At 45.9% G+C, this 23,118-nt stretch overlaps 1 protein-coding gene across 1 annotated transcript in view; it reads right to left on the bottom strand.

The window, feature by feature from the left end:
- Positions 1-23,118, bottom strand: part of LDLRAD3 (low density lipoprotein receptor class A domain containing 3) — a 220,354-nt gene that overhangs the window by 103,777 nt on the left and 93,459 nt on the right. Inside the window, exon 4 of the mRNA XM_052653183.1 lies at positions 18,442-18,576. Within this exon, the coding sequence (XP_052509143.1) occupies positions 18,442-18,576 (135 nt within the window). The remainder of the gene's footprint in view (positions 1-18,441; positions 18,577-23,118) is intronic.

Here is a 23,118-nt window from a genome sequence, read left to right as displayed (position 1 = left end):
ACCCATGTCTCTGTGTCTCCTGCACTGACAGGCAGATTCTTTACCACTGTGCCACCTGGGAAGCCCCACGTGGGAAGCATAATGGGAACAGACCTGATTTTTAGTGTCTGAAAAATTGGATTCCTGTCCAGTCTTGTCATTTCTACGCTGTGTGACCGTGGACAAACCACATCACTTTCTGGATCTCTGTTGTCTCCTTTAAAAGATCAAAGAGTTTATCTCAAGTTTCTCAAGCAGAGCATTCATGGTATTTGGGAGTGGGGAGCATGATTCTTTGTGAGACTGTACCCCACAATGAAAGGCATTGAATTTCCCTGACCCCATCCACCAAATGCCAATCATGTCCCCACCACCCACCCCATCATTTTGAAATTCACCATCAACATTTCCAAATGCCCTCTCTCTCTGCTACATTTCTCCAGGGTAACATTTTTTGAGCTCCAAATACTCCTTGCCACTGACCGTACTTCCTTCCTCTTTAAGTTATTTCTGCCTCCATAGAACCCTGATCACGCTCATTGCTCATTTCTACTTTCATGATCTATTCTCGGGGGATATAAACATCTTACAGAATCATCTAAATTTTACTACCAGATTGGGAACTAAAGGGGTGACCAAGCAGAGAACAGTGCCGCTGGAGGCATCTCTGAACTGGCAGAGCCCATGAGGACCGCAGCCCTGTGGACATCACTGCAGCCACGGTCATCCCGCTGCCGGGCACACTGTCAGCCTGTGCGGGGAGCCAGGGACTCAGACGATTACCGGTCCAGTTCAGCTGGGGCGCTGTGATGCTTCTGACTTGTTCTAGCTGAATAATTTTGAAAATTCATGGTGTGGTTCTGATTCAAAGTACTTTTAATGGAAAACAATAAGGGAGAATAATGGAGACCAAACAAAGCCAGCAGCAGAACTGAGATTAGTGCAGAAAGTAGCAAGGACCCTGCCAGTTTCTGCTTCACGTTTCTGTTCATATCCTAGTTTTAAATATAGCGTGTATTAAATATGATGTGAAGTCATATTTTAATGCCCTCTTTGTGAGTTTTGCAATTCTAACAGGAAACACGCCATAAATTAGTCTGGGGGGGACTCATATTTTCCACACATCTCCAAGTGTGATTGTGTAGAATGGATGATCAGTCACTCCAGAGACTGTTTTCTACCTTTTCTCCCAGATTCTACATCTTACAATTTTTTTTTTTTTTGCTCTAAGAGATGACTCCTGCAATTGGAAGGCAAATCTTTGTTCTTCCTGATAAATCATCAAAGCTAATTTCTTCTAAACTAATCAAGATTCACACGTAGCTTTCAAACTGGTGCCAGTCCTTAGAAATGGAGAGAACCACGTAACGGAGGAGGGCCACTTGTTCAATGATCCTTGCCAAGCGCCTAACATTCAGTAACACCTGCTGAACGAATATCTGCTAATATGAATTCACCCCTGTTATTTACCAATAATACAGCTTGTCTAAGGACATAACCAGGGAAGTTATTATGGAGACACTCTGACAGCAGAAGCCCCTCCTGAGCATCTCCCATTCCTGCTTCCTTGGCAGAGGGTCTGCCCCACCCTACTTCTATGTAAATGTTCCCAGTCTGGAATGTTCCACTGCCGTTTCCACTTTTGTAGGCCAGGAAGCAAGATGCCAGATGAAACCAAGCCCAGGCCCTGGCTCCTTGCTGGTAGGCAGGAAGGAGAAAACCTTGTTAGCTGTCAGAGATAGAGCACCCTGGAGAGCTTACCTGATTCTTTTCCATTTAGTGTTTCTCCGAAGAGAAAAAGCTCCGGCCAGTAGCTATGGTGCTTGCTGGTTACAGAGAGGAATGCTGACCCCTGGGGAATGGAACCCGCACTCAGGAACACCTGCTCTCTTTATGCTCTGCAGCCTTCTCTCACTTTTCCTTCTAGCAATCCTCCAGCCAGCCCTTGTCATCTTGGTGTTGAAGAAGCTCAGAGTGGTTTAGCAACTTGCCCAAAGTCACAGAGCTGCTAACTAGCAGAGCTGCCAGGTGACCTTAGGCCGAGTCTGGGCTCTTGAAAGTGTTGGCTCATTCATGTTGTATCATGAATATAGCTAATACCACTGTAAGGTGATGGGGAGGTCTTAGAACTCACATGGCTCCTAAATTTATACCCAAAGCCTAATGATTCTTTTCTTTTGTTGTTTTTTAAACTTTCTCACATTAAATGTTCTCTCTATCCTCCATGCCAACACTGGGCTGGCAGAGAAAATCAAGCTCCATCCCCTCAAGTATCTGTCTCACACTGAGGAAGTGGTGGGCATAGACTTGGGCTCAGCTTCCATCAGAAGTACTATATGCAGCCCCTATGGGGTGACTGTGGGTGGAATTATGGGGTGACTGTGTGACTGAGACATGACACAGCAGAGCCTGCGGGTCAGCAGCGTTTCCAGTTCACAGGCGCAACACTACCTTGGGAGCACTGGGCGCACAATGGCCCCATGAAAACCCACTTGGGAAATGAGGGGCCCAGTGAAGCGCTAAAGCCAATCAGCTTCTTCCCTGCAGGGAGCCCAGGGAGATGTCTTTTAACTGACCGAGGTTCCGGTTACCTACTACTGCATAACTAATCTTCCCCAAATGTAATAGCTTCAAAAAATGGCATTTTGTTATCTCTTACAGTTTGTTTGGTTTAGGATTTCGGAAAAGGAGAGACATTTCTGGCTTGGGGTCTCACACAGTGTTGCAGTCAGACAGGGCTTGCCCAGGAATCTCTCTCTCACGGGTCTCTCCAAGGTTTCTCCCTGGAGACTAGTTTGGGCTTCCTTACAACATGGCAGCCCCAGGGCAGCTGGACTGCTTACATGGCTGCTGAAGCTTAGAACAAGGAGCATTCCAAGAGCAAAAAGGAAGCTGCATGGCCTTTCACAGTCACAGAAGTCACACAGCCATCACTTCTATCATTCTCTGTTGATCAAAATAAGCCCGCCCAGTTTCCAGAGGAAGGCTTCACTTCTTGATGGAAGGCTGCAAAGGATCTGTGGACATGCTTTAAATCTGTCACATGCAGCCTGGGAGAAAAAAAGATGTAACTGAGCTGTGGACAGCACAGGGATGTGGGCTTGGGGTGGGGGGAGGGACACACTAGACAGAACGGAAGCAGACAGGCATTGGGAGGCCAAAGAAGTGGGAGGGAAACATATAAAAGGTTCTGAGCCACATGGGAAAGCCTGCCTAACAAATCAGCTAATGAGGACAAAGCACCCGTCCCTGGAGATTTCCTTCAGATGCAAACTGATCCAAATCTGAGGCCCACTGACTCCAGGGGAAAAAAAGCAGAATCAAAGTCATGTTCCTGCTATCTGCAGAATAAATTATCACCTTGATCACACTCCAAAATCAAGATAAAAGCTTGCACGGGGTCACAACAGGCTTACAATAAGTGAGATCATGAAGGAACAAAGAAATACATGAAGCACCTTTTCAACTGCACACCTGGGATTGCAGAGGTGCCACCCCTACTGGGTGTATAACTGGGTTTCCCTGGTTGGCACAGCAGGGCACTCCAGCTCAGACCTGTTTTGCCTGAGAGCATGAAGAGGCAAAGCACATCCTGAATGTTCTCTCTCAGGCTGCAGGAATCAGTGCCACTCAGATAAAAATCTGTGGTCTGGTGGCAGTCCACACAAAAAACCCACAGGACATGGTGTGGGCATGCACAAACCCCTGAACTATCAGCTCAGTTTAAAAGGGACTGTGACTAATTATGCCCCAGGATCTCTCCATCCTCCCTTTCTGTCTTTGCAGATAGACTCCTGGGTTTTAGCTGAGCATACAAATACCCACAATGATTAAGAATGCCTTTGTCAGCCTCTCTTGCAGCTAGCTAAGGTCATGTGACTACGTTCAGGTCTCTGGATTAGGAATAAAAGTGATAGTGCAACTTTTGGTTCGTTGCCTTAAAAGTGAAGCAGTCCATCGGGTCTCCCCCTCTTTCCTCCTTCCTGATGTCTGGGAAATAGTGATCACTGGAGCATCCTTAGGGGAGGGCAGAGCTCCCTACTGACCCAGACTGCTCATCCCTGTGATGTTTTATGTGAGAGAATTCATCTTAATTGAGGCACTTATTTCAGTTATAACCTCCATCACATTTAAGACACTGTATGAGGGGGTCTCTTTGTTACAGCAGCCTGGCCTATTTCCTAAACTAATACATAGTTCCTGAACTGTCTCAAGTCCTTTAAGAACCTCATGTTAGAAAGAATCTGAGAAAAAACACTAGCGACTGGATACTAAAGATGTCCTCAAATTTGCTCATATCTTTGTTTTCTCTACTTTCCCATCTTTCAAGACCCTCCTAATCGTCTGAAGTATGAAAATCTTGCATGATGCCGTGTATGATTGACACTGACCATTCTTTCAGTGGATTATCCCTTGTAGCCCACTCAAGCCAGTTCAAATGAAGAAGAAAGTCTGGTCCAGGTTCCAGAGGCCTCACTGAAAGCTAGAGATATTGGGTCTCATGAGAGCTACAGCCAGGACTTGGGAAGCCGACCAAGATAAAGCCCATACTCTACCCATCTCTCTCTGGGGACTACCACCTCAGGCCTCTTAGATGTCTCCTAAGCAAACATTGTGTAGAGATAGGACCTAGCCATGTGGAAGACACGGTTGGGAAGGGCAGACCAGTGCCCTTCTGCTGTGAGTTCTGCCCCTCCCACCTGTGGCTTCCACATGGCTGGGTCCTATCTCTACACACTGTTTGCTTAGCTTCCTAAGGTTGATTCAACCCTGAGCTTCTGAGCTTGAGAGAGCCATTCTGATTCACTGCTGGCCGGCCCAGGAACTGACTGGCCGTGGGTCAGGTGTCCAAGTCTAGTTGAGTCAACAGTGACTGAGGAGCTTGGGAATGACCTTGGAAAGTGGAGGGCTGGCCCTGCCAGAGGTCATGAGTGGAGCAGACAGTCGAGAAGGAGCTGAGGACAGAGCAACGGGCATGACATCCAATATACTTTGGCCCCAGAACGCATGGAGCATTAATGTCGATGTACTGCCAAATGCAGGAGCTTCATGGGACATTTCTCAGGTTAGTAGTATTGGTCAAAGGAGTGGTTCTGTACTTCTGGTCTTCCTCTCTAGCTGAAAATTAAGCTATCAGACAACAGAGCAGCTTCAGGAAATTTTCCTGATTTCTCAGAGCACCCAGCAGTGCACCAGCGAAAGAAGACCTTCAGTAAAAGCCGACCCTGATGGTAATTTGAGAGGCACACACATTACAGAGGGCACAGGACCTCAAGGAAGGGAACTCAGGGAAAGGGAACATTTATAAGAATCATATTATAGCATTCCAGGACCAAACAGTAACCAGACTGATTACCTTCTGAGTTTCCAGAGAGAAACAAGGAGAGAACAAGAAAGGTGGGCTGGAAGCACGTGGGGGCTGCGGCAAGATATCTGCAACATCAGAGCACATTTTTATTTTTCACAGGCCACAGAGCTCTCAGGTAGCCAAACCAGAGGCCCTCCAACCACCGCCACCCTCAAGATAATTACTGGATTGTGTAACCCAAGGGAGATTTTCAAATCAGGGGTGGGAGCCGGGGAATCCCCAGAGTGTGGCCATCATCTAACCTCCCAAGCTATTCTCACACTGGGGGATTCACAGAAGCTGTCACTCCACCGTCTCATTTACAATGTCCGCAAGTCTCAATTAGATTTCCTCTGCCAGTGGGACCGCAAACTCCATAAGATCCACAGAGGATCAGAATCCTCATCACAGGCAATGATAACCAGCCCCCACCGTGGATTCTGTCACCAGAGCAGAGCACCTCATTTCTCCTGATTTTCCTCCTCCAGCTCCACCTTCCAATTGAAGCATGCAGGGAGGGGGCCTGCACAAGCCAGCCTCAACCCCCCTGACAGCTTCACCCCTGACCCCACCCCAGACAACCCCACCCCACTCCACACACAAGCACGCACACTGCTCTGGCCATTCGGATTCTCTGCCTCTGAATATGCTGTTCCCTCCGGCTAGATGCCAGCCTTGTACTTGTTTCTGGGTCCATTTTTATTTATCCTCAATATCCGGGCAGAGATTTCATCCTCTGAAGTCTTGCCATATTCCCCTAGGAAAAACAGTCACCCCTCAAGGACTAATCATGTCCTCGTGTCTCGGCAAGCCATGCTCCTCCTTCCCCTGTTACAGCATTAATCACGAGTCTGTGCGTGCTAAGTCACTTCAGTCGTGTCCGACTCCACAGACTGTAGCCCACCAGGCTCCTCTGTCCATGGGGATTCTCCAGGCAAGAATACTGAAGGGGGTAGCCATGCTCTCCTCCAGCAGATCTTCCTGACCCAGGGATACACTTCAGGGTGATTATCCACAGGGCGTTGTTTCTCCCTTACTGACTATGAGCAAGTGTGCTCTGATCGAGCTTTGTGTTTCTTCCAGAACCCAGGGGGAACCGGGCAGTAACAGGCACAGTGCAAATGATTGGTGTTTGATGAAAGTAAGGAAGAGTCAAGATGGTAAAAGGGTGTTGGGTGGGGAGCTGAGGGCCACAAGCTGTCCACAGACAGACAAATTGTCCCCCGCACAATCAGACCGCACAAGACGGCTTGTCCGGAGACTCAAAACACTTGCAGAGAGCCCCACACTGGGTCCCCCTACCTGGAAACTTGGTCCGTCTGCCTTGGGAAGAGACACGCTCTGCCAGCTGTCCAGGCAGGGGGACAAAGGGAGGGACAGATGGGGACAGAAGCCAGGAGATGCAAAGAGAAAGGGGACCTGTGTGGGGAGTGGGGGAGACTGGAGAAACAGCTTGGAAGATGAGCACGCTGGCTATGAGATCAGGAAGCAATTACTCTGATGAGTAGAGAATCATTCTGACTTGCTTCTAAATGAGGGACACATTAGAAATCTCAAGTGCCTGCTGCAGTGGGTAAAGGGAAGGAGGCTTCCGTGAGACAAACACTCAATTACTAAGAAGAGAACCCCACAGGTACAGAAAGGCACAATCAACCTCTCTCAACCTCCTTCTGGTTCTTCCATCGAAGTCAGCATTTCTGCCTCTCCCAGCCCAGCTGGGCTTTCAAAGTCTCAAATTAAAAGTAGAAAAAAGGCTTCTACATTCCTCCTGTTAATCGTACCTCCAGCAGTTTAACTCTAGGTGAGGCCAAATAAATTCTTTCAGAGTGACGACTCTTTCCCAGGGTCCCTCTAATGAGGCTCTTGACATCATCTGGTGACATGAGTTTTGCAGTGAATACTCACCGCCCATTAAATTCTAGGTTGTGACTTTTGGGCCTGGATCCCCTAACCCCAGACTACTATTTTATCTTTTAACTATACAAAGCTCTTCTCCATTCATACTTGAAAAACAAAACAAAAAATTAGCACTTCTCTCATCTCATGCCCTCCATGATTTCTTTACATGTCTTTGGCTGCACATCACTTGCTTTCATTTTGTGACAGAAAACCAAGGTCTCTTCCAAAAGCGTAAGCTCCTTTTCCTCTCAGCTACCCAGGCCAGTTGCAGGGTTGGGGAGCTGGAGTGGAAGAGCAAAGAGCAGGCCTAACTGGAAAATACTACAGTAGGTTCTCCGGTCCCATAAAAATAGCACCCCCATGGAGACCTGCTGTGGGCCCTTTCTACCCCGGCCAACCTCATGGAGTTTATCATCAAAGCTCGGCAAAAGTGAAAAGGCAAGTGAAAGTTGCTCAGTCGCGTCCGATTCTCTGCAACCCCATGGAATTCTCCAGGCCAGAATACTGGAGTAGGTAGCCATTCCCTTCTCCAGGGGGTCTTCCCAACCCAGGGATCAAACCCAGGTCTCCTGCATTACAGGCAGATTCTTTACCAGCTGAGCTACCAGGGAAGCCCAAGAATACTGGAGTGGGTAGCCTATCCCTTCTCCAGGGGATCGTCCCAACCGAGGAATCGAACCAGGGTCTCCTGCATTGCAGGCAGATTCTTTACCAGCTGAGCTACCAGGGAAGCCCCCAAACTAGCAGTGCTAGCTGCCAATACATCCTGAAGCCATCACCCTGTCCATCCCCACTGTCATCACGATCCCCACTATCATCACTGTCATACATCGACCCATGACTCAGTTCAGTTCAGTTCAGTCGCTCAGTCGTGTCCAACTCTTGGAGAGCCTACGGACTGCAGCACGCCAGGCCTTCCTGTCCATCACCAACTCCCAGAGTTTACTCAAACCCATGTCCATTGAGTCAGTGATGCCATTCAACCATCTCATCCTCTGTCGTTTGCTGGGGGCCAGCGTGAGGAACTCTGCCCATGGCAATAGTCATGAGGAAGGAGGCTTGGCATATGCAAAGGCGTGATCAAGCCTCAGGAAACCCCCTGTTCCCGAGCATCTAACGTCAAAAACCAGAGTCTGTTTTATGCTCTCACCTACACCTCTGACTTTACGGGGGGCTCTCCCCCATAACCGTTTCTCTTGGAGAAGGAATAAACGTGCAGCTCCAAGGCAACAGAAATTCCTGGGCGTGACAAGAGTGTTTCAGCTTACGGACTCCTCTGAAGGTTATCTAGCCCACCTGTATAGGTTCGTCCTGCCACATGTGATTGTTTACAGCCTCCCAACCTGAGAGGCACGAGATGTTTTAGACTTACTAAAGGCAAATTCTTTTAGGGAATTGGAAATTATTAGTATAGTGGGTTGGTTAGGAATTATATTGGTGAAGGTTTTTTCATTTGTTGTGCCAATAATTGCTGCTAATTCCCTGCCCTGGGTGGGACAAGGGTGTCTCAGGTCAAACCTCTCTGCTGACAGACTAGCTTGTGTGACAGGATTATCCATACTCCTGCCACTACGCACATGACTGTTTACTACCTCTCAGCCATAAACAGCACAGAGAGTTCTGGAGTATTTTGAGAGTCCTAATTAGCATAGGGCTTTTCTCATTGTTGAGTCAATGATTGCCACCAGGCCTCCATATCCTTAGGCAGCTGGGAATATATTAATCAATGTATTTGGAATATAGAAAAGGAAATATAGTAGTTTTTAAGGTTAGCAATACTAGACTTTTTGAGTTAATGAATTTTCTCTTTTGTAATAGATCACTGTACTTTGTTATAAATCACTGTGTCCTTGCTATGTAAAAATGTAACTTTATCACTATCTTAAGACTAAATAGTTCTTAAGGGGAACATTGGTGAAAGGATTTTCATTTGTTGGGTTGATGTTTGCTGCTAAATCTCCATGTTCCCTGCCCTTATAATGAATATAACTAGCATATAGGAGAAATAAGTATTAACTTTTAAGCATATAGGAGAAATAAGTATTAACCTTTAAGATTAATCATGTTAACCTTGGGTTAAATAAATTCCTTTCTTGATTGTAACTCACTACACCCTCACCCTATAGGAATGTAACTTTATTTGGAGGGTGGTGCCTGGTTTAAGAAAAAACACCCTTGGAAAAAATAAGTTTTTTGGTTATCAGAAAGAAAGGATCATAAAATGTCAGCAGGTCTCAAGGCCAGAAGATGATGTAATATCCCTAAGACCTTTTTTTTAATACATTTATGTGAAGCACCTGATTTTGATAAAGGTCAGGACTGCTGACCCCCACGTGACTCTGTATTCATCCCTATGTGTAACAAAAGGTATATAAGCAAACCCCAAAATAAAGGGATCGGATCAGTTTCCAGAGACTGATTCCCCCATGTCGTTTCTTTCTTGCTCCCCGTTTTTCTGGCTGAATTCCCATCTGGAGCATGGATGCTATTCCACGTGAACCAAGTTATTCAGCCCCTTTTTCTCTCCTACTATTTTCTGGCTGAATTCCCATCTGGTGCATGGGTACCCACCAAGCCTATTAATTTTGCCTGGGCTTCTAAGATCGGACCGGGGGGGCCTCAGTGCCTCCTCTCCTTCGGGAGAACGGGAAGACGCCTGCGGCCTACGTAGGTGGTGATTGGTATCCCATGTGAACCAAGTTATTCAGCCTCTTTTTCTCTGCTAATTTTCTAATCCCTCTCTATCTGTAATTAAATAAGTTATTTCCAAAGACGCCGACACTGTCCCCACCTTCGAATTCCCTGGATCCACAGGGGCTGGACCCCGGCAGTCGTTCCCTTCTCCTCCTGTCCCTAATCCCTCCCAGCATCAGGGTCTTTTCCAATGAGTCAACTCTTCGCATCAGGTGGCCAAAGTATTGGAGTTTCACCTTCAGCATCAGTCCTTCCAATGAACACCCAGGACTGATCTCCTTTAGGGTGGACTGGTTGGATCTCCTTGCAGTCCAAGGGACTCTCAAGAGTCTTCTCCAACACTACAGTTCAAAAGCATCAATTCTTCGGCACTCAGCTTTCTTTATAGTCCAACTCTCACATGCATACATGACTACTGGAAAAATCATAGCCTTGACTAGACAGACCTTTGTTGGCAAAGTAATGTCTTTGCTTTTTAATATGTGTTGTAGGTTGGTCACAGCTTTTCTTCCAAAGAGGAAGTGTCTTTTAATTTCATGGCTGCAGTCACCATCTGCAGTGATTTTGAAGCCCCCAAGATAAAGTCTCTCACTGTTTCCATTGTTTCTCCATCTATTTGCCATGAAGTGATGGCACCAGATGCCATGATCTTTTGTTTTTTGAACACTGAGTTTCAAGCCAGCTTTTTCACTCTCCTCTTTCATTTTCATCAAGAGGCTCTTTAGTTTCTCTTTGCTTTCTGCCATAAGGGTGGTGTCATCTGCATATCTGAGGTTTTTGATATTTCTCCCAGCAATCTTGATTCCAGCTTGTGTTTCATCCAGCCTGGCATTTCACATAATATAATCTGCATATAAGTTAAATAAGCAGGGTGACAATATATGGCCTTGACGTACTCCTTTACCAATTTGGAACCAGTTCGTTGTTCCATGTCCGGTTCTAACTGTTGCTTCTTGACCTGCATAGAGATTTCTCAGAGGCACGTAAGGTAGTCTGATATTCCCATCTTTTTAAGAATTTTCCACAGTTTGTTGTGATCCACACAGCCAAAGGTTTTAGTGTAGTCAATGAAGCAGAAGTAGATGTTTTTCTGGAATTCTCTTCCAGAAAAGAAGACTGCCATGAGTGCCCATGAAAATCCAAGATCCTTAATATGGCTTCAATTCACCACACCAGACCACTGCTGATGGCGCAAACTTACTTCCAAGTTATTCCTCTCCTGTCCACCAGACGGCGCCACATGGTTGTTTGTTTGTTTGTTTGTTTGTTTGTTTTCCAGTCCTTCAAATGCACCAAATGGCTGATTCTTTACCATCTGAGCCATCTGGGAAGCCCTCAAATGCACCAGGCTGTCACCATGCTCAGTCCTGGATCCTACAGCTTATAGTCCCTTCTTCCCAGAAGGTTCCTTCTCCCCCCACCCTCCCCTCTTCTTGTCCAGTTAATTTCCCTTATTTCCCTGTTTCATCTTCAGCATCACTTTCTCAAGAAGGTCTCAAATTCCTGTCATTCACTTCCACAGCATCCTGCCTCTGCCTTTCCCACACACTCGTCACACCAGTAACCAGCTCAATGCCTATTTTTCCTACCTGGATGCAGGTGTCAACAGAGCAGAGACCACACTTGTCTTGTTTCCTATCACCATCTTCCATTCTAAGATCCACATTCCCCCCCTCCCATTCTAAAATTCTAAAACTGGGACACATCTTAAAATCAATAGTCCATCATAACTGAATTGTCAGCATTTCCTCTTTCTCAGCAAAACATAAAACAATAGCAGGCCTTACACTTGATGGCATCTTGGTATTTGTCAAAATAAGGTATGTCGCTGTGTCTAACGGGCCCAGTGCCCAGCACATAGCAGCCGTCAATAAATATTACGTGATAAATACACACAGACACACACACATTTCCTGAGGACATGATATTAGCCAGGTTTTGCTGTATAACAAACACACTTTAAAATCTCCGGCCACAGCAGAGATTTAGTATCTCACGCATGGGTCTGCAGGTGGGCTGCATTTCGGTGGCGTCAGCTAGGATGGACCCCAGGCTGTGACTTGGGCTCAGGTCTGACCCATGTGTCACTTCTCCTTGGACCAGCAGTCAGTCGTCTCATGGCAGACGTTAGAATGAAAGAGAGCAAGCACAAGGGCACAGCACGTGCCAGGCTCCTTTATCGTCTGTCTGCCAACATCCCACAGTCAGAGCAAGCCTGGCATCTGCAGGTAGGGAACCTCCTCTGGCCTCTGTGCCAGGTCACAGGTAGAGGGAAGGACCGAAGACCCGCAGTGAAGAATCCACCCACCGTAGACCCCGCATGGAGGAGAGGTCTGGGAAGGGACACCACACTGCGCATTTCCGCAGCACGAGGGCCAGCTCGCACACTGGACCAGACAGAACACGGCCCTGCTCGCCAGGCGGGAAGGCCCCTGCGTTAGCAGTGGCGGTCCCAACGGCTCATCCTTCTGCCCAGCGGCCGCAAGGAATCCTCCTTGATTCCCTTTGCTGTCAGGCTTCATTTGAGGTATTTATTTGAGAGCGTAACTAAGAAGCAATCACTACACCAAAATCTTCCTTTCTGCAGCTAATTATTTATCCACCATAAGGCTAGGCTCCAGCTCCCAATCTGAGTGGGTGATTGGCTAATTTATTTACTAAAAGATTTTTTAAATTGAAATATAGTTGATTTACAATAATGTGTTAATTACTGCTATACAGCAAAGTGACTCAGTTACACATATATATTCTTTTTTAAAATATTCTTTTCCATGATGGTTTATCGTAAGATACTGAATACAGTTCTCTGTGTTCTACAGTAGGACCTTGTTGTTTGTTCATTCTCCATATAAAAGCTTATATCTACTATCCCCAGCCCCCAACTCCATCCCTCCCTCAGCCCCTCGCCCTAGGCAATCCTCAGGGTAACTGGCTAATTTAGGTCAGCTAGGGCTTAGGACCAGACGGTAGAAGACCTGAGTGCCGCCGTCCTAAGGTGCTCAGACAGCAGAAGTGTTGACGGTCTTGGTCAGGACTGGCTGGAAAGCCGGAGGCGTTCTGGCACCCTGATTTCAGTCTCAGAGCTGCTGTGGAGACAGTTAATGAGGCCTGCACACCGAGTACAGAAAATGAACATCTCAAAATGCACGCTGGGAGACGGCCCATTAACCACGCACGGCTCGGCCCAGCGCTCTCCCCACCAGGAGGAGGCCCGCTCGACTGTCCTGATTCCACGAAGGCCCCGAGCGCTTTCCCGACTCCCTTACACCCTCATCTCCCTTTGATTTTGCACTCTGCTCACTTCTTAGCAGCTCTGCATCCCTCTGTCTGTCTTTCTGCCGTGGCACTTGGCACAGGGTTGTGCTGTGTCTCAGTGTGACTTCCTGAGAGCCATATGCCCTTCCTAGGGCTGTAGTAACCAAGTGCCAACTAGACGGCTTCAACGAGACATTTTCGGCCTTGTGGTCTGGCATGCTGGCTCCTGCTAGAGGCCGTCAAGGAAAATCTGTGTCTCTCTGTCGGCTTCTGGAGGTTTACTGGCAGTCTCTGGTGTCCCCTGGCTTGTAGCTGTATCACCCAAGTTCTGTCTCCATGTCCCTCTGTGCGTCTGTGTTGCAACGTGCCCTTTCCCTAAGGACATCAGTCACATGGGATTAGAGGCACATCCCCCTGCAGTGTGACCTCATTGTAACTAATTTCAATGCAAGGACTCGATTTCCAAATACGGTCACATCCTGGGGTTTAGGACTTCAACATATGAGCTATAGGGAAGAACATAATTTAAGAGGAGACTCCAAGACCACTTCCGTATCCCCTGCATCTAGTTCAGGGCCTGGTACCTGGGGGCAGGCCATCACCTGCCTCCTGACCAAAGTGCCAGAAAGGACAGCTCACATGCTCTCTCTCTCTCACACACACACGCACACGCACACGCCCAATCCTACAGAAGAAACAGGACAAAGCCGTCACTGTTAGCTTCTGGTGAGGTGCCCAACCTCATGGCCAGCTTTCCAAACTCTTCTCTAAGCATTATCACCAGGATACAGCAAGCGAGATAAAGAAACTGCAGCCCAAGTGCCAATACACTCAATTAACTACCCTGGCACTGGTGGCTTCCTCAAAAGAGCTTAACTTCCTAGCATTCCTCACCCGGGGGAAGGTGGGCAGGCCTCATTAGTCTTTCTGTCTGAGAGGAGAACTTGAATACAAAGAGAGGAAAATATGCCAGCCTCATACACAACCTCCCCGCTGAGCTCAAGGGACCAAGGCGGGACAAGGTCTGCTGTTCCTGGTCCCAGGACAGTGGTACCCAGACAACCGTAGCACATGGTGATAGAGAACGTTAACTCGTACCTCGGAGGACCTAAGTTCCCGGCTTCATTGCCTACTCACTGTGTGGTCACGCCACAGCTATGGAACTTCTCTGTTCCTCGGGTTCTTCCTCCAGAAAAATGAGGGTCATTTTCTGTTCCTGGATTCTCCCGTCACAGGGATTTGGTGAGGACTGAGTAGAAAATATAAGTCAAATGCTTGGAATAGGGCCTGCCACTTAGCGCTGAATGTGATGGCTACTCTTGTAAACACCCTGTTTGATCTCTGTCCAAAGGACTGACCCTCTCTCACCATCACCTGAGTCTTCATAAGCTCTCTATGACTGGAATGATCAGAAGTGGGGCCCACATAAGAGGTATTCATGGTATCCGTTTTCTAGTATGGCATAGCAAATTACTCTGAAACCTACAGGCTTAAAAAAAAAAAATGTTCATTTTCTCACAGTTTCTGTGGCTCAGAAATCCAGGAGTAGCTGAGCTCTTCTTACTACAGTTAGAGAAGGCTACAGTCGCGGTCATCTCCTGGGCCGCAGAGAGTTCAAGGCTGGACCAAGGGAGAGGCCAATTTTGGGCTCACCCTTGTGGTTCCTGGAGGCCTCGGTTCCTCATGGGCATTTGGTTGGAGTTCCCTGCCACGCAGGCCTATCCATGGCACAGCTCACATCATGGCAGCTGGTGCATTAGAGTGAGCGACACGGTAAGAAAAACAGACACGGGGTCTTTTGTAATCTTACATTGGAATTGACATCCCGTCACTTCTGTTGCTATTTTCTTTGTTAAAAGTGAATCACAATTTATACACCTGTGTTCGCAGCAGCATGACTCACAATAGCCAAAAGGTGGAAGCAACTCACGTGTCCATCAACAGATGAATGGATATACAAAATGTGGTACCGGCGTACAATGGAGTATGACACAGCCTTAAGTAAAAAGGCAGAAAATTCTGACACATGCGACAACATGGATAAACCTTGAAGACATTATGTAAGTGAGCCAAGCCAGTCACCACAAGGTAACTATGCTGTACAACTGCGTTTATAGGAGGTATCTAGAATAGTCAAATTCATAAAAACAAAGTAGAATGGCAGTTGCCAGGGGCTGGAGGAGGAGGAATGGGGAGCTGCTGTTTAATGGGTATAGAGTTTTAGTTTGGCAAGATGGAAAAGTTCTGGAGATTAGCTGCACAATAAGGTAAACTGTTGAACCATTGATTTAAAAATGGTTATTATGGTAAATTTTATGTCATGTGGGGGCGTGTGCATGCTAAGTCACTTCAGTCATGTCCCACTCTTTGTGACCCCGCGGACCGTAGCTCCACCAGGCTCCTCTGTCCATGGGATTCTCCAGGCAAGAACACTGGAGTGGGTTGCCATGCCTTCCTCTAGGGGATCTTCCCAACCCACGGAATGAACTCTCATCTCCTGCATTGCGGGTGGATTCTTTGGCCAATGGACCACCTGGAAAGACCCTGTTATGTGTAATTTGCCATGATTGGGAATAAAAAGCAAGTCATGAGGTCCAGATCACATGCAAAGGGATGGGATTATACCAAAACATCAACCCTAGGGGCTGGGGACCACTGAAGGTAGCCTGCCATCATCAGTCAGGCATCCAAAGCCGGCAAGAATCTATCAGTTCAATTAGGACTGAATCCAGCATGCTTAAGACCACCTAGGTGCTGCCCACAGCCAATCTGTGCAGAGCAGCACCTGCTGACCCTCAGATGCACCCTCTCAGGGAAGGTTCCTAAGCAACAGAAAGTCATATGCAAAGACTGCTCCAAAGCCACTGCTTGTGGAATTGACTTGTAATGGTTTACACTTCCAATCAGTGAAGCCCCAGTTAAAATTCGATTCCACTAGAGTGTTCTTTGGCCTCCGATACATCCCATCTGGAATTGAAAGGTACAGTAATGACTGTACTTTCACAGTCCCATTCCTGCCTCCAAGTCTTGGCAGGGTTTGTTGTTGCTTTGCAAGGCCACATGTAAGGAAAGGAAGTAACTGGGGACGAGAAGAAGAAGAGAGGAGAGGCGCACACAAAGCTGGAGTCTCTCAGTGGAGACACGACCTTTTCATACCCTCATCAAATTAGAGGAAAAGTATTTCAAGCACCCTATTTCCTGTCTTGGGGTCAGTTTTTTTCCATTCCATCAAAATAAGCATCATAAAATATCATTTTATTTTCCCACATCAACTGGAAGCAATGATGCAATTTTTGAGGGCTAGAAGCCCAGCAGAAGCAGCTGGGATGTATTAATATTTTGACTAAAGGAGTTCATGTACAGAAGGTGCCCAGCACAGTAGCTGGTACAGGGTAGGGATCAATAAACATTAGCTATTATTAAGATGAAAATAGGTCAAATCCTACACAATGTAGTCTCTACTCAAGATGCCTCTGAAATTCTTCAGGAAGACATTTAAAAGCCCCGGATGGGTCAGGTATTCCCTCAGCGTGGGAACACTCATGCCCTTTCAGCAGCAAAATTAGCAGTCAGTTTGCATTTAGAAGCTGCCTGACAGACAAAAGCATACCCTTCAATACTAGAATTATGCCCAGAGCACAGGGACATTCATATAGCTAATGGATTATAGTGGTTCACAGATTTTCACATGACTTCAATTTACCTGGAGGGCCTATTAAAACACAGATTGTTGCTGGACTCACCCCTAGGGTCTGTTCAATGGGTCTGGGTACAGCCTGAACTTTGCTGTAAAGAGTTCCCAAGTGATGCTGATCCTGCTGGTCTGAGAACTAAACTTTGAGAGCCACTCACGAGGAGAGGACACAAAGAGGGGATTTTTCTAGGCCGGGACAATCAGAGGCTAACTTTGCCCAAGACCCACCTCCAGGAGCTGCTCTCTGTACAAATTTTGGCAAAGTCCAAGTAGATACAGATTGTGTCTTTTCTCATCTATGGACCTCAGGCATATGGAATGGATTGATTATAAGCCTTAATGTATGGCCCACTCTCACCAGGGTTCTATGCATGGCCCATTTGTTCATTCATTCATTCATTTTTAACAATGTAATAAACACCTACCAAAATTAAAGCTAGGATCTTGAAAGGAACCTCCATCTAACTTCATCCTACCTCCCAACATATGAGTTAACCAGTTATCCATCCTTATCTTGTTTTTCTTTTTTGTAGTATTATTAAATCTGTAATCAGTGATAGAATCAGAGAGTGGTGTACTGAATAACGGTCAAAACAAATAATCTCTACCAGCAAAATAATATGGGTAGATCACAACTTAATACTAAGTGAGAAAAATAAGGATTGCATATGGATGATACCAGCTTATAACATTAGAATTATATACTTTTTAGGATGCCTTAAAATTGACATGCATTTTAAAAATCTTTGTATTTTTTTCTAATCACTGAAGAAATAAATATGTGTTAACTGGAAAAGAGTCAATGAATAAGAAAAGGTATCCAGTCAGTTTTAACAGGGGAGGATATGACCCCTCAGTGTCCTTCTGGGTTCCCTAAAAAGCTCATCCTTCCATCCCCAAATGCATCCTTTGGTTTCCATTCAACAGCTCTGAGAGGAATAGGCAATTCACACAAGAGGAAACGAAGTAGTAAACAAACACCCAGGAGAAAATGTTAACTTAGCTCATCATCAGAGAAATGCAAACTAAAGCATTTGGGGAACTATCATTCTATGACTACTAAATCAGCCAAAATAGGGAAAAGAGGACAAGAGTGAACTCTTGGGATATGACTGTAAACCTGATACACACAGACAATACTAGCACCAGTGGAAAATTTTTAAAAATTTCCCAGCAGCTCTATGATGAGATGTAGTTATGAACTGCGCAGATGTCTTACTCTGCTGAATTTATCCTGAAGAAGTAACTCAATGGAAATACCTCAGTGGCTCCCAACAGTGCAACTACTCAGAAAACCATAGCAGAGAGCACTGTCATGGTATGCAGTGCAGCTAGGCAAATCACAGTTTTGAAGAGAAAAATGTGCATTTGCTATTTTATGCATGAGAAATATGAAGTACAAAATGGTAGGTGGGTTATGGTTAAAACCATGTGTACGAGAGCTGCATGGCAAGAGCAGAAATGAACACAGCTGCTGTATCTGGAGGTGGGATAGGAGTTGCTTTTTTTGGCGTTACCGTGGTGCGGTGTCGTAATTATTTATTTATTTTTTAAGAACCTGGGAGGCTCCTACCTTGAGAACTCTCACAGCTTTCCTCGTCACTGTTGTCTTGACAGTTATTCTGTCCATCACAGATGAAGCTCTTGTCGATGCAGAGGCCATTCTTGCAGTGGTAGCGGGCAGTGGAGCAGAGCAGAGGATTTGCTGCTGTGAAGGGAGAACAGAGCAGATCACCAGGGAGGTTAGCCAGTCCCTTTGGGATGCCCAGAACCTTCTCCGTCTAGGGGTATGTCCTGCTCTGGAAGCAGTGAACTCAGCTCGGATGGCTGACTCAAAGCTTGTCCTGGGAGACTGGTCAAGCAATGACTTGGATAGGGCATAGGGCAAGACTGATTCTGCCCCATTCTAAAAGCTCCTTTTTCTGCTATACCACAGGTTTTTGTTGGTTATCCATTTTAAATACAGCAGTGTGTACATGACCAATGTTATGTGCCAGCCTGGATGGGAGGGGAGTTTGGGGGAGAATGGATGCATGTGTATGTCTGGCTGAATCCCTTCACTATTCACCTGAAACTATCACAACATTGTTAATCAGCTATTCACCAGTACAAAATGGCTTTGGTGTTAAAAATAAAACATACATTAAAAAATAAATTATTTGAAAAAAAAATAAAAGCTTCTTCCAAGGCATCATGCTGGTGTCCTATAAGCATACCAGCATGGCCAGAGGGCAATGCCCAGCCCCAACTGGTCTACCTCGAGACAGGTCAGCAGCCTCTGAGGGGTCTAGAGCAAAACTGGACTCTCCCGGGAGAGTCAAGAATGGAACGGTCGGTAACATAAGGACACACAGAGAAGAGCAAAGACAGAAGGAGAAGCTGGGTTGGGGATCCATGAACCTCTGCCACTGACGGAGCAACGGCACACGTAATCCAAGGGCTATGTTGGATCCTACTGGTTCCCTAACTATGGACCTTCCCGGTAAGTCTTCGTGTTTCTCCAGCTCACCCAGGTGAGTGCAGTGGTCTACTTTGCAAAAAAAAAAAAACAAAAAAAAAAACCCATTAACCCACTTGGTCAGCCTGAGTGGCCCCCAGATACAGGCACTTTCAGAAACCTCAAAAAGAAAAATGACAGAAATGGCCTCTCCCCTTAAGGAAGAAGGTGGCAACCAGCCAGTGTGAAGTCAACACAAAACCCCTTAACGAAGCAAATCTCCATGGAAAATCACTGTTTCTACTGCACAATTTATCTTGCTTCACCACTCCCTGCAGCACAATTCAAGCAAGGCTCTTTCCAGGGTTCTATTTTCGATAAATGAAGCAGCAAAAGGAGAAATTACTCCAGCCCCAACTCTGCCATTTATTAACTGTGTGATCTAAGGTAACTTATTTCACTTCTCTGAGCCTCGACTCCTTTTTCCGTGTACAGTACAGGCTCCATAATTTGAGGGCCCACTGCGAACTGACAATGTGAGGTCATCTTTCAGAAATTATTTAAAAATTCAAAAAGATAAGTGCTGGGCATAAAACCACATCTGGCATGCTTCAGAGCTAAGCATGAATCCTGTGCTGGTCACAGGTCCATGAAGCTGGCCCTGCTACTTACAGCCTTCATTTGAGCATCAGTGAACGCTCAAATGAGATGGCATGTGAGAAAATGTGCAGTGCCGAGTCTGACACATAGGGGCGCAGGAAATGTTGGACGTGCTCCCCAAGTTATGTCTGCCTTGGTCCTCCAGTGTGTGGGCCCTCCCAAAGGAGCGACATTGGTGATGATGAAGAGGGGCCCTCCTGGGACCTTGGGTTATGAATTGAGCCAGCACCTGCATTATACATGGTACCAGAGCAGCATGACAGACCCAGCGCTGAAGACGGTTATGGGCTTAGGAACAAGTCAGCGCCAGCATCTCTGGGTGGTCCTCGCCGGCATTTATCTTTCCCATCTGCTTCACAGAGCGATTGTCAAGATGCCCTGCAATCACAGCTGCAGACCGCAAACTTCACAGGGCCCTGCAAACCCAAAGGGCTGTGGAGGTTTTTATTTTTTAATTTGTCAACTCAGAAAGTTTAATGTGAAAGGTCAGAGGAAGCAGAGGGATGGGGAAGTCAGCGCTCTTAGTTTTGAAGATGAGGGACCAGTGTGAAGGCAAGCAATAGGCATCTGGCCTGGAAATGAAGTTTTAATTATTTAAATCGCTGTGGGTCAGAGAATGGTTCCACTTGATCATGCTGAAACCAAAGTCTGACTTCAGCCAAAACCAGAAAGGGGAAACCCCAAACCACAAGTCACATTTGGTTTCTGTCCAAGGCAGCCCTCCAAACCCTTCAGCATCCCACCATGGTGGCCTCTGGCTTCCCTGGGACCCTCTGGGTCATATCTGTGCAGCCAAAGCATCGACAACAATCAGCTCACTCTAATGGACAGCCTCGGAAAAGTGGAAAATCCCACCTAGAAAGGAAAGACTTCCAAGAAGGGGCTGCTGCAAACTTACCTGAATCCCCCTACCCCTCAGTAGGAGGGCTGTGCTGAACCAATCTTAAAGACATTGCTGGCGTCTACTGACCCTTCTTCAGCCTTGGACCCTTTCAACCTCATAAACTTTTCCAAAGAAAAGAAGTCACAGGTGAGCACGTGCATATACATGTACCACATATATGCGTGCATATGTGTAAGTGTGAGTATATCCAGATCACGTGCATGTGTGCCAAGTTGCTTCAGTCGTGTCTGACTCTGTGTGACCCTATGGACTGTAGGCTGCCAGGCTCCCCTGTCCATGGGATTCTCCAGACAAGAATACTGCAGTGGGTTACCATGTCCTCCTCCAGGGGATCTTCCCAACCCAGGGACTAAACCCATATCTCTTATGTCTCCTGCACTGGCAGCCGGGTTCTTTCCCACTAGCGCCACCTGGGAAGCCCTGTTCAGAGCACACATACCTCCAAATGAATGAAGACTGTCTACACCTTAACACACAACTCTGCTGCTAAAGAATCCACCAGGACCAAAAACCAGTCTCAGTGCATAGAATTAATACATATATTTGTTTCCAATGCATATAACCAAAAGAACCGGAATCAGACTATAGAAAGAACTCTCACAATTCAAAAGAAAAGAGACAAACAACTTAATAGGAAAATGGGCAAAGGACACGACCGGGCAATTCCCATCAGAGCAATGGCAAACACTCAATAACAACTTGAAAAATTGTTGACAGCAGCCAGAAACGAAAGCACCGCTTGAACCGCAGCAGACTTGCCAAACTTCAGGTCTTAAAATTCCAGGTTGTTGGTCAGGCTGGGGAGGGAGAGGAAGTCTTAGAGACTGCTCGTGGAAGCGTAAATTTGTAGATCCACCTCGGAGACCAATTTAGTGATACCAGGTGATTCTTAAGGGGCATATGCCCCATGGCCCAGTCATTTCACTTCCAGCTACACAAATGTTCACTGAAACACTGTTTGTAAAATAAAAATATTAGCAATGACCCAAATATTCACCCACAGGAGGATTAACACCATGTGCTACATTGTTATAACAAAATTTTACAGCAGGAGATGGCTAACTTTTTCTGTACAGGACCAGATGGTAAATATTCTAGCCTTTAGTAACCTTTGGGTTTTGGCCTCTTCCTTAACTACTCAACTTTGCCACAGTGGTACAAAGTGGCCATAGAAAACTCATAAATGAAGATCAGGGCTGTGTTCCAATAAAACTTGATTTATGGGTAATACATGCATTTAAAGTTAAGTAACTTTCTGAACAGGGCATAGGACAATTTGGGGCCAACACCTGCTGAACAGCAGTGAGAAATGAATGAACCAATAAACAAGTCCTATTGTACAGCACAGGGAACTATATTCGATATCCTTGGATAAACTATAACAGAAAAGATAAAAATAATATATATGTGTATAACAGTTTGGTGTATAGCAGAAATGAACATAACACTGTAAATCAACTATACTTCAATTTAAAAAAATATAAAATAAGAAAGGACCAGAATCAAGATGGATCAATCTCACAAATATAATCATGGGGAAAAAGTTACAAAAGATACTGGCAAGTTATATAAAAATATGCATAGGGTTGTACCACTCAGATGAAATTACCTATGCAAAAGAATGCTCTTTATTATTCAAGTTATGAAAATACATACTTGCATTGTAAGGTCAGTGGACGCCTCTGGAGAGAAGGGGAGGCCAGGATCAGAGAAGGGTGTACTGAAGACTGGTAATGATATTTGGTAAGATTTTATTATTTTAAAAACCTGAAGCAAATAAGGAATATAGCAATATGTTTTTTTTTTTCCATTGAGAAATAACTGACATACAACATTATATTAGTCTGGGGTGTAAAATGCAATGATTTGATATTGGTATACATTGCAATAAGTCTAGTTAACATCCGTCACGACACATTGTTATAAAATCCTTTTTGTGATGAGAACTTCAAGGATCTACTCTCTTAGTAATTTTCAAATATATAGCGTGGTACTATTAACCATAGTTAACACAGTTACAACATTAGAATGTATTGTAATACAGTACTATTAATTATAATAATACAGCCATGTGTGTGTTAGTGGCTCAGTCATGTCTGACTCTTTGTGACCCCATGGACTGCAGCCCGCCAGACTCCTCTGTGCACGGAATTCTCGAGGAAAGTATACTGGAGAGGGTTGCCATGCCCTTCTCCAAATACAGCCATAACTATAGGTAATATGTGGGACTCCCCCGGTGGCTCAGATGG

The sequence above is a fragment of the Budorcas taxicolor genome, chromosome 15 (genome assembly GCF_023091745.1).
Source record: "Budorcas taxicolor isolate Tak-1 chromosome 15, Takin1.1, whole genome shotgun sequence".
Classification (NCBI taxonomy): Eukaryota; Metazoa; Chordata; class Mammalia; order Artiodactyla; family Bovidae; genus Budorcas; species Budorcas taxicolor.
This window is presented reverse-complemented; position numbering and strand designations above follow the sequence as displayed.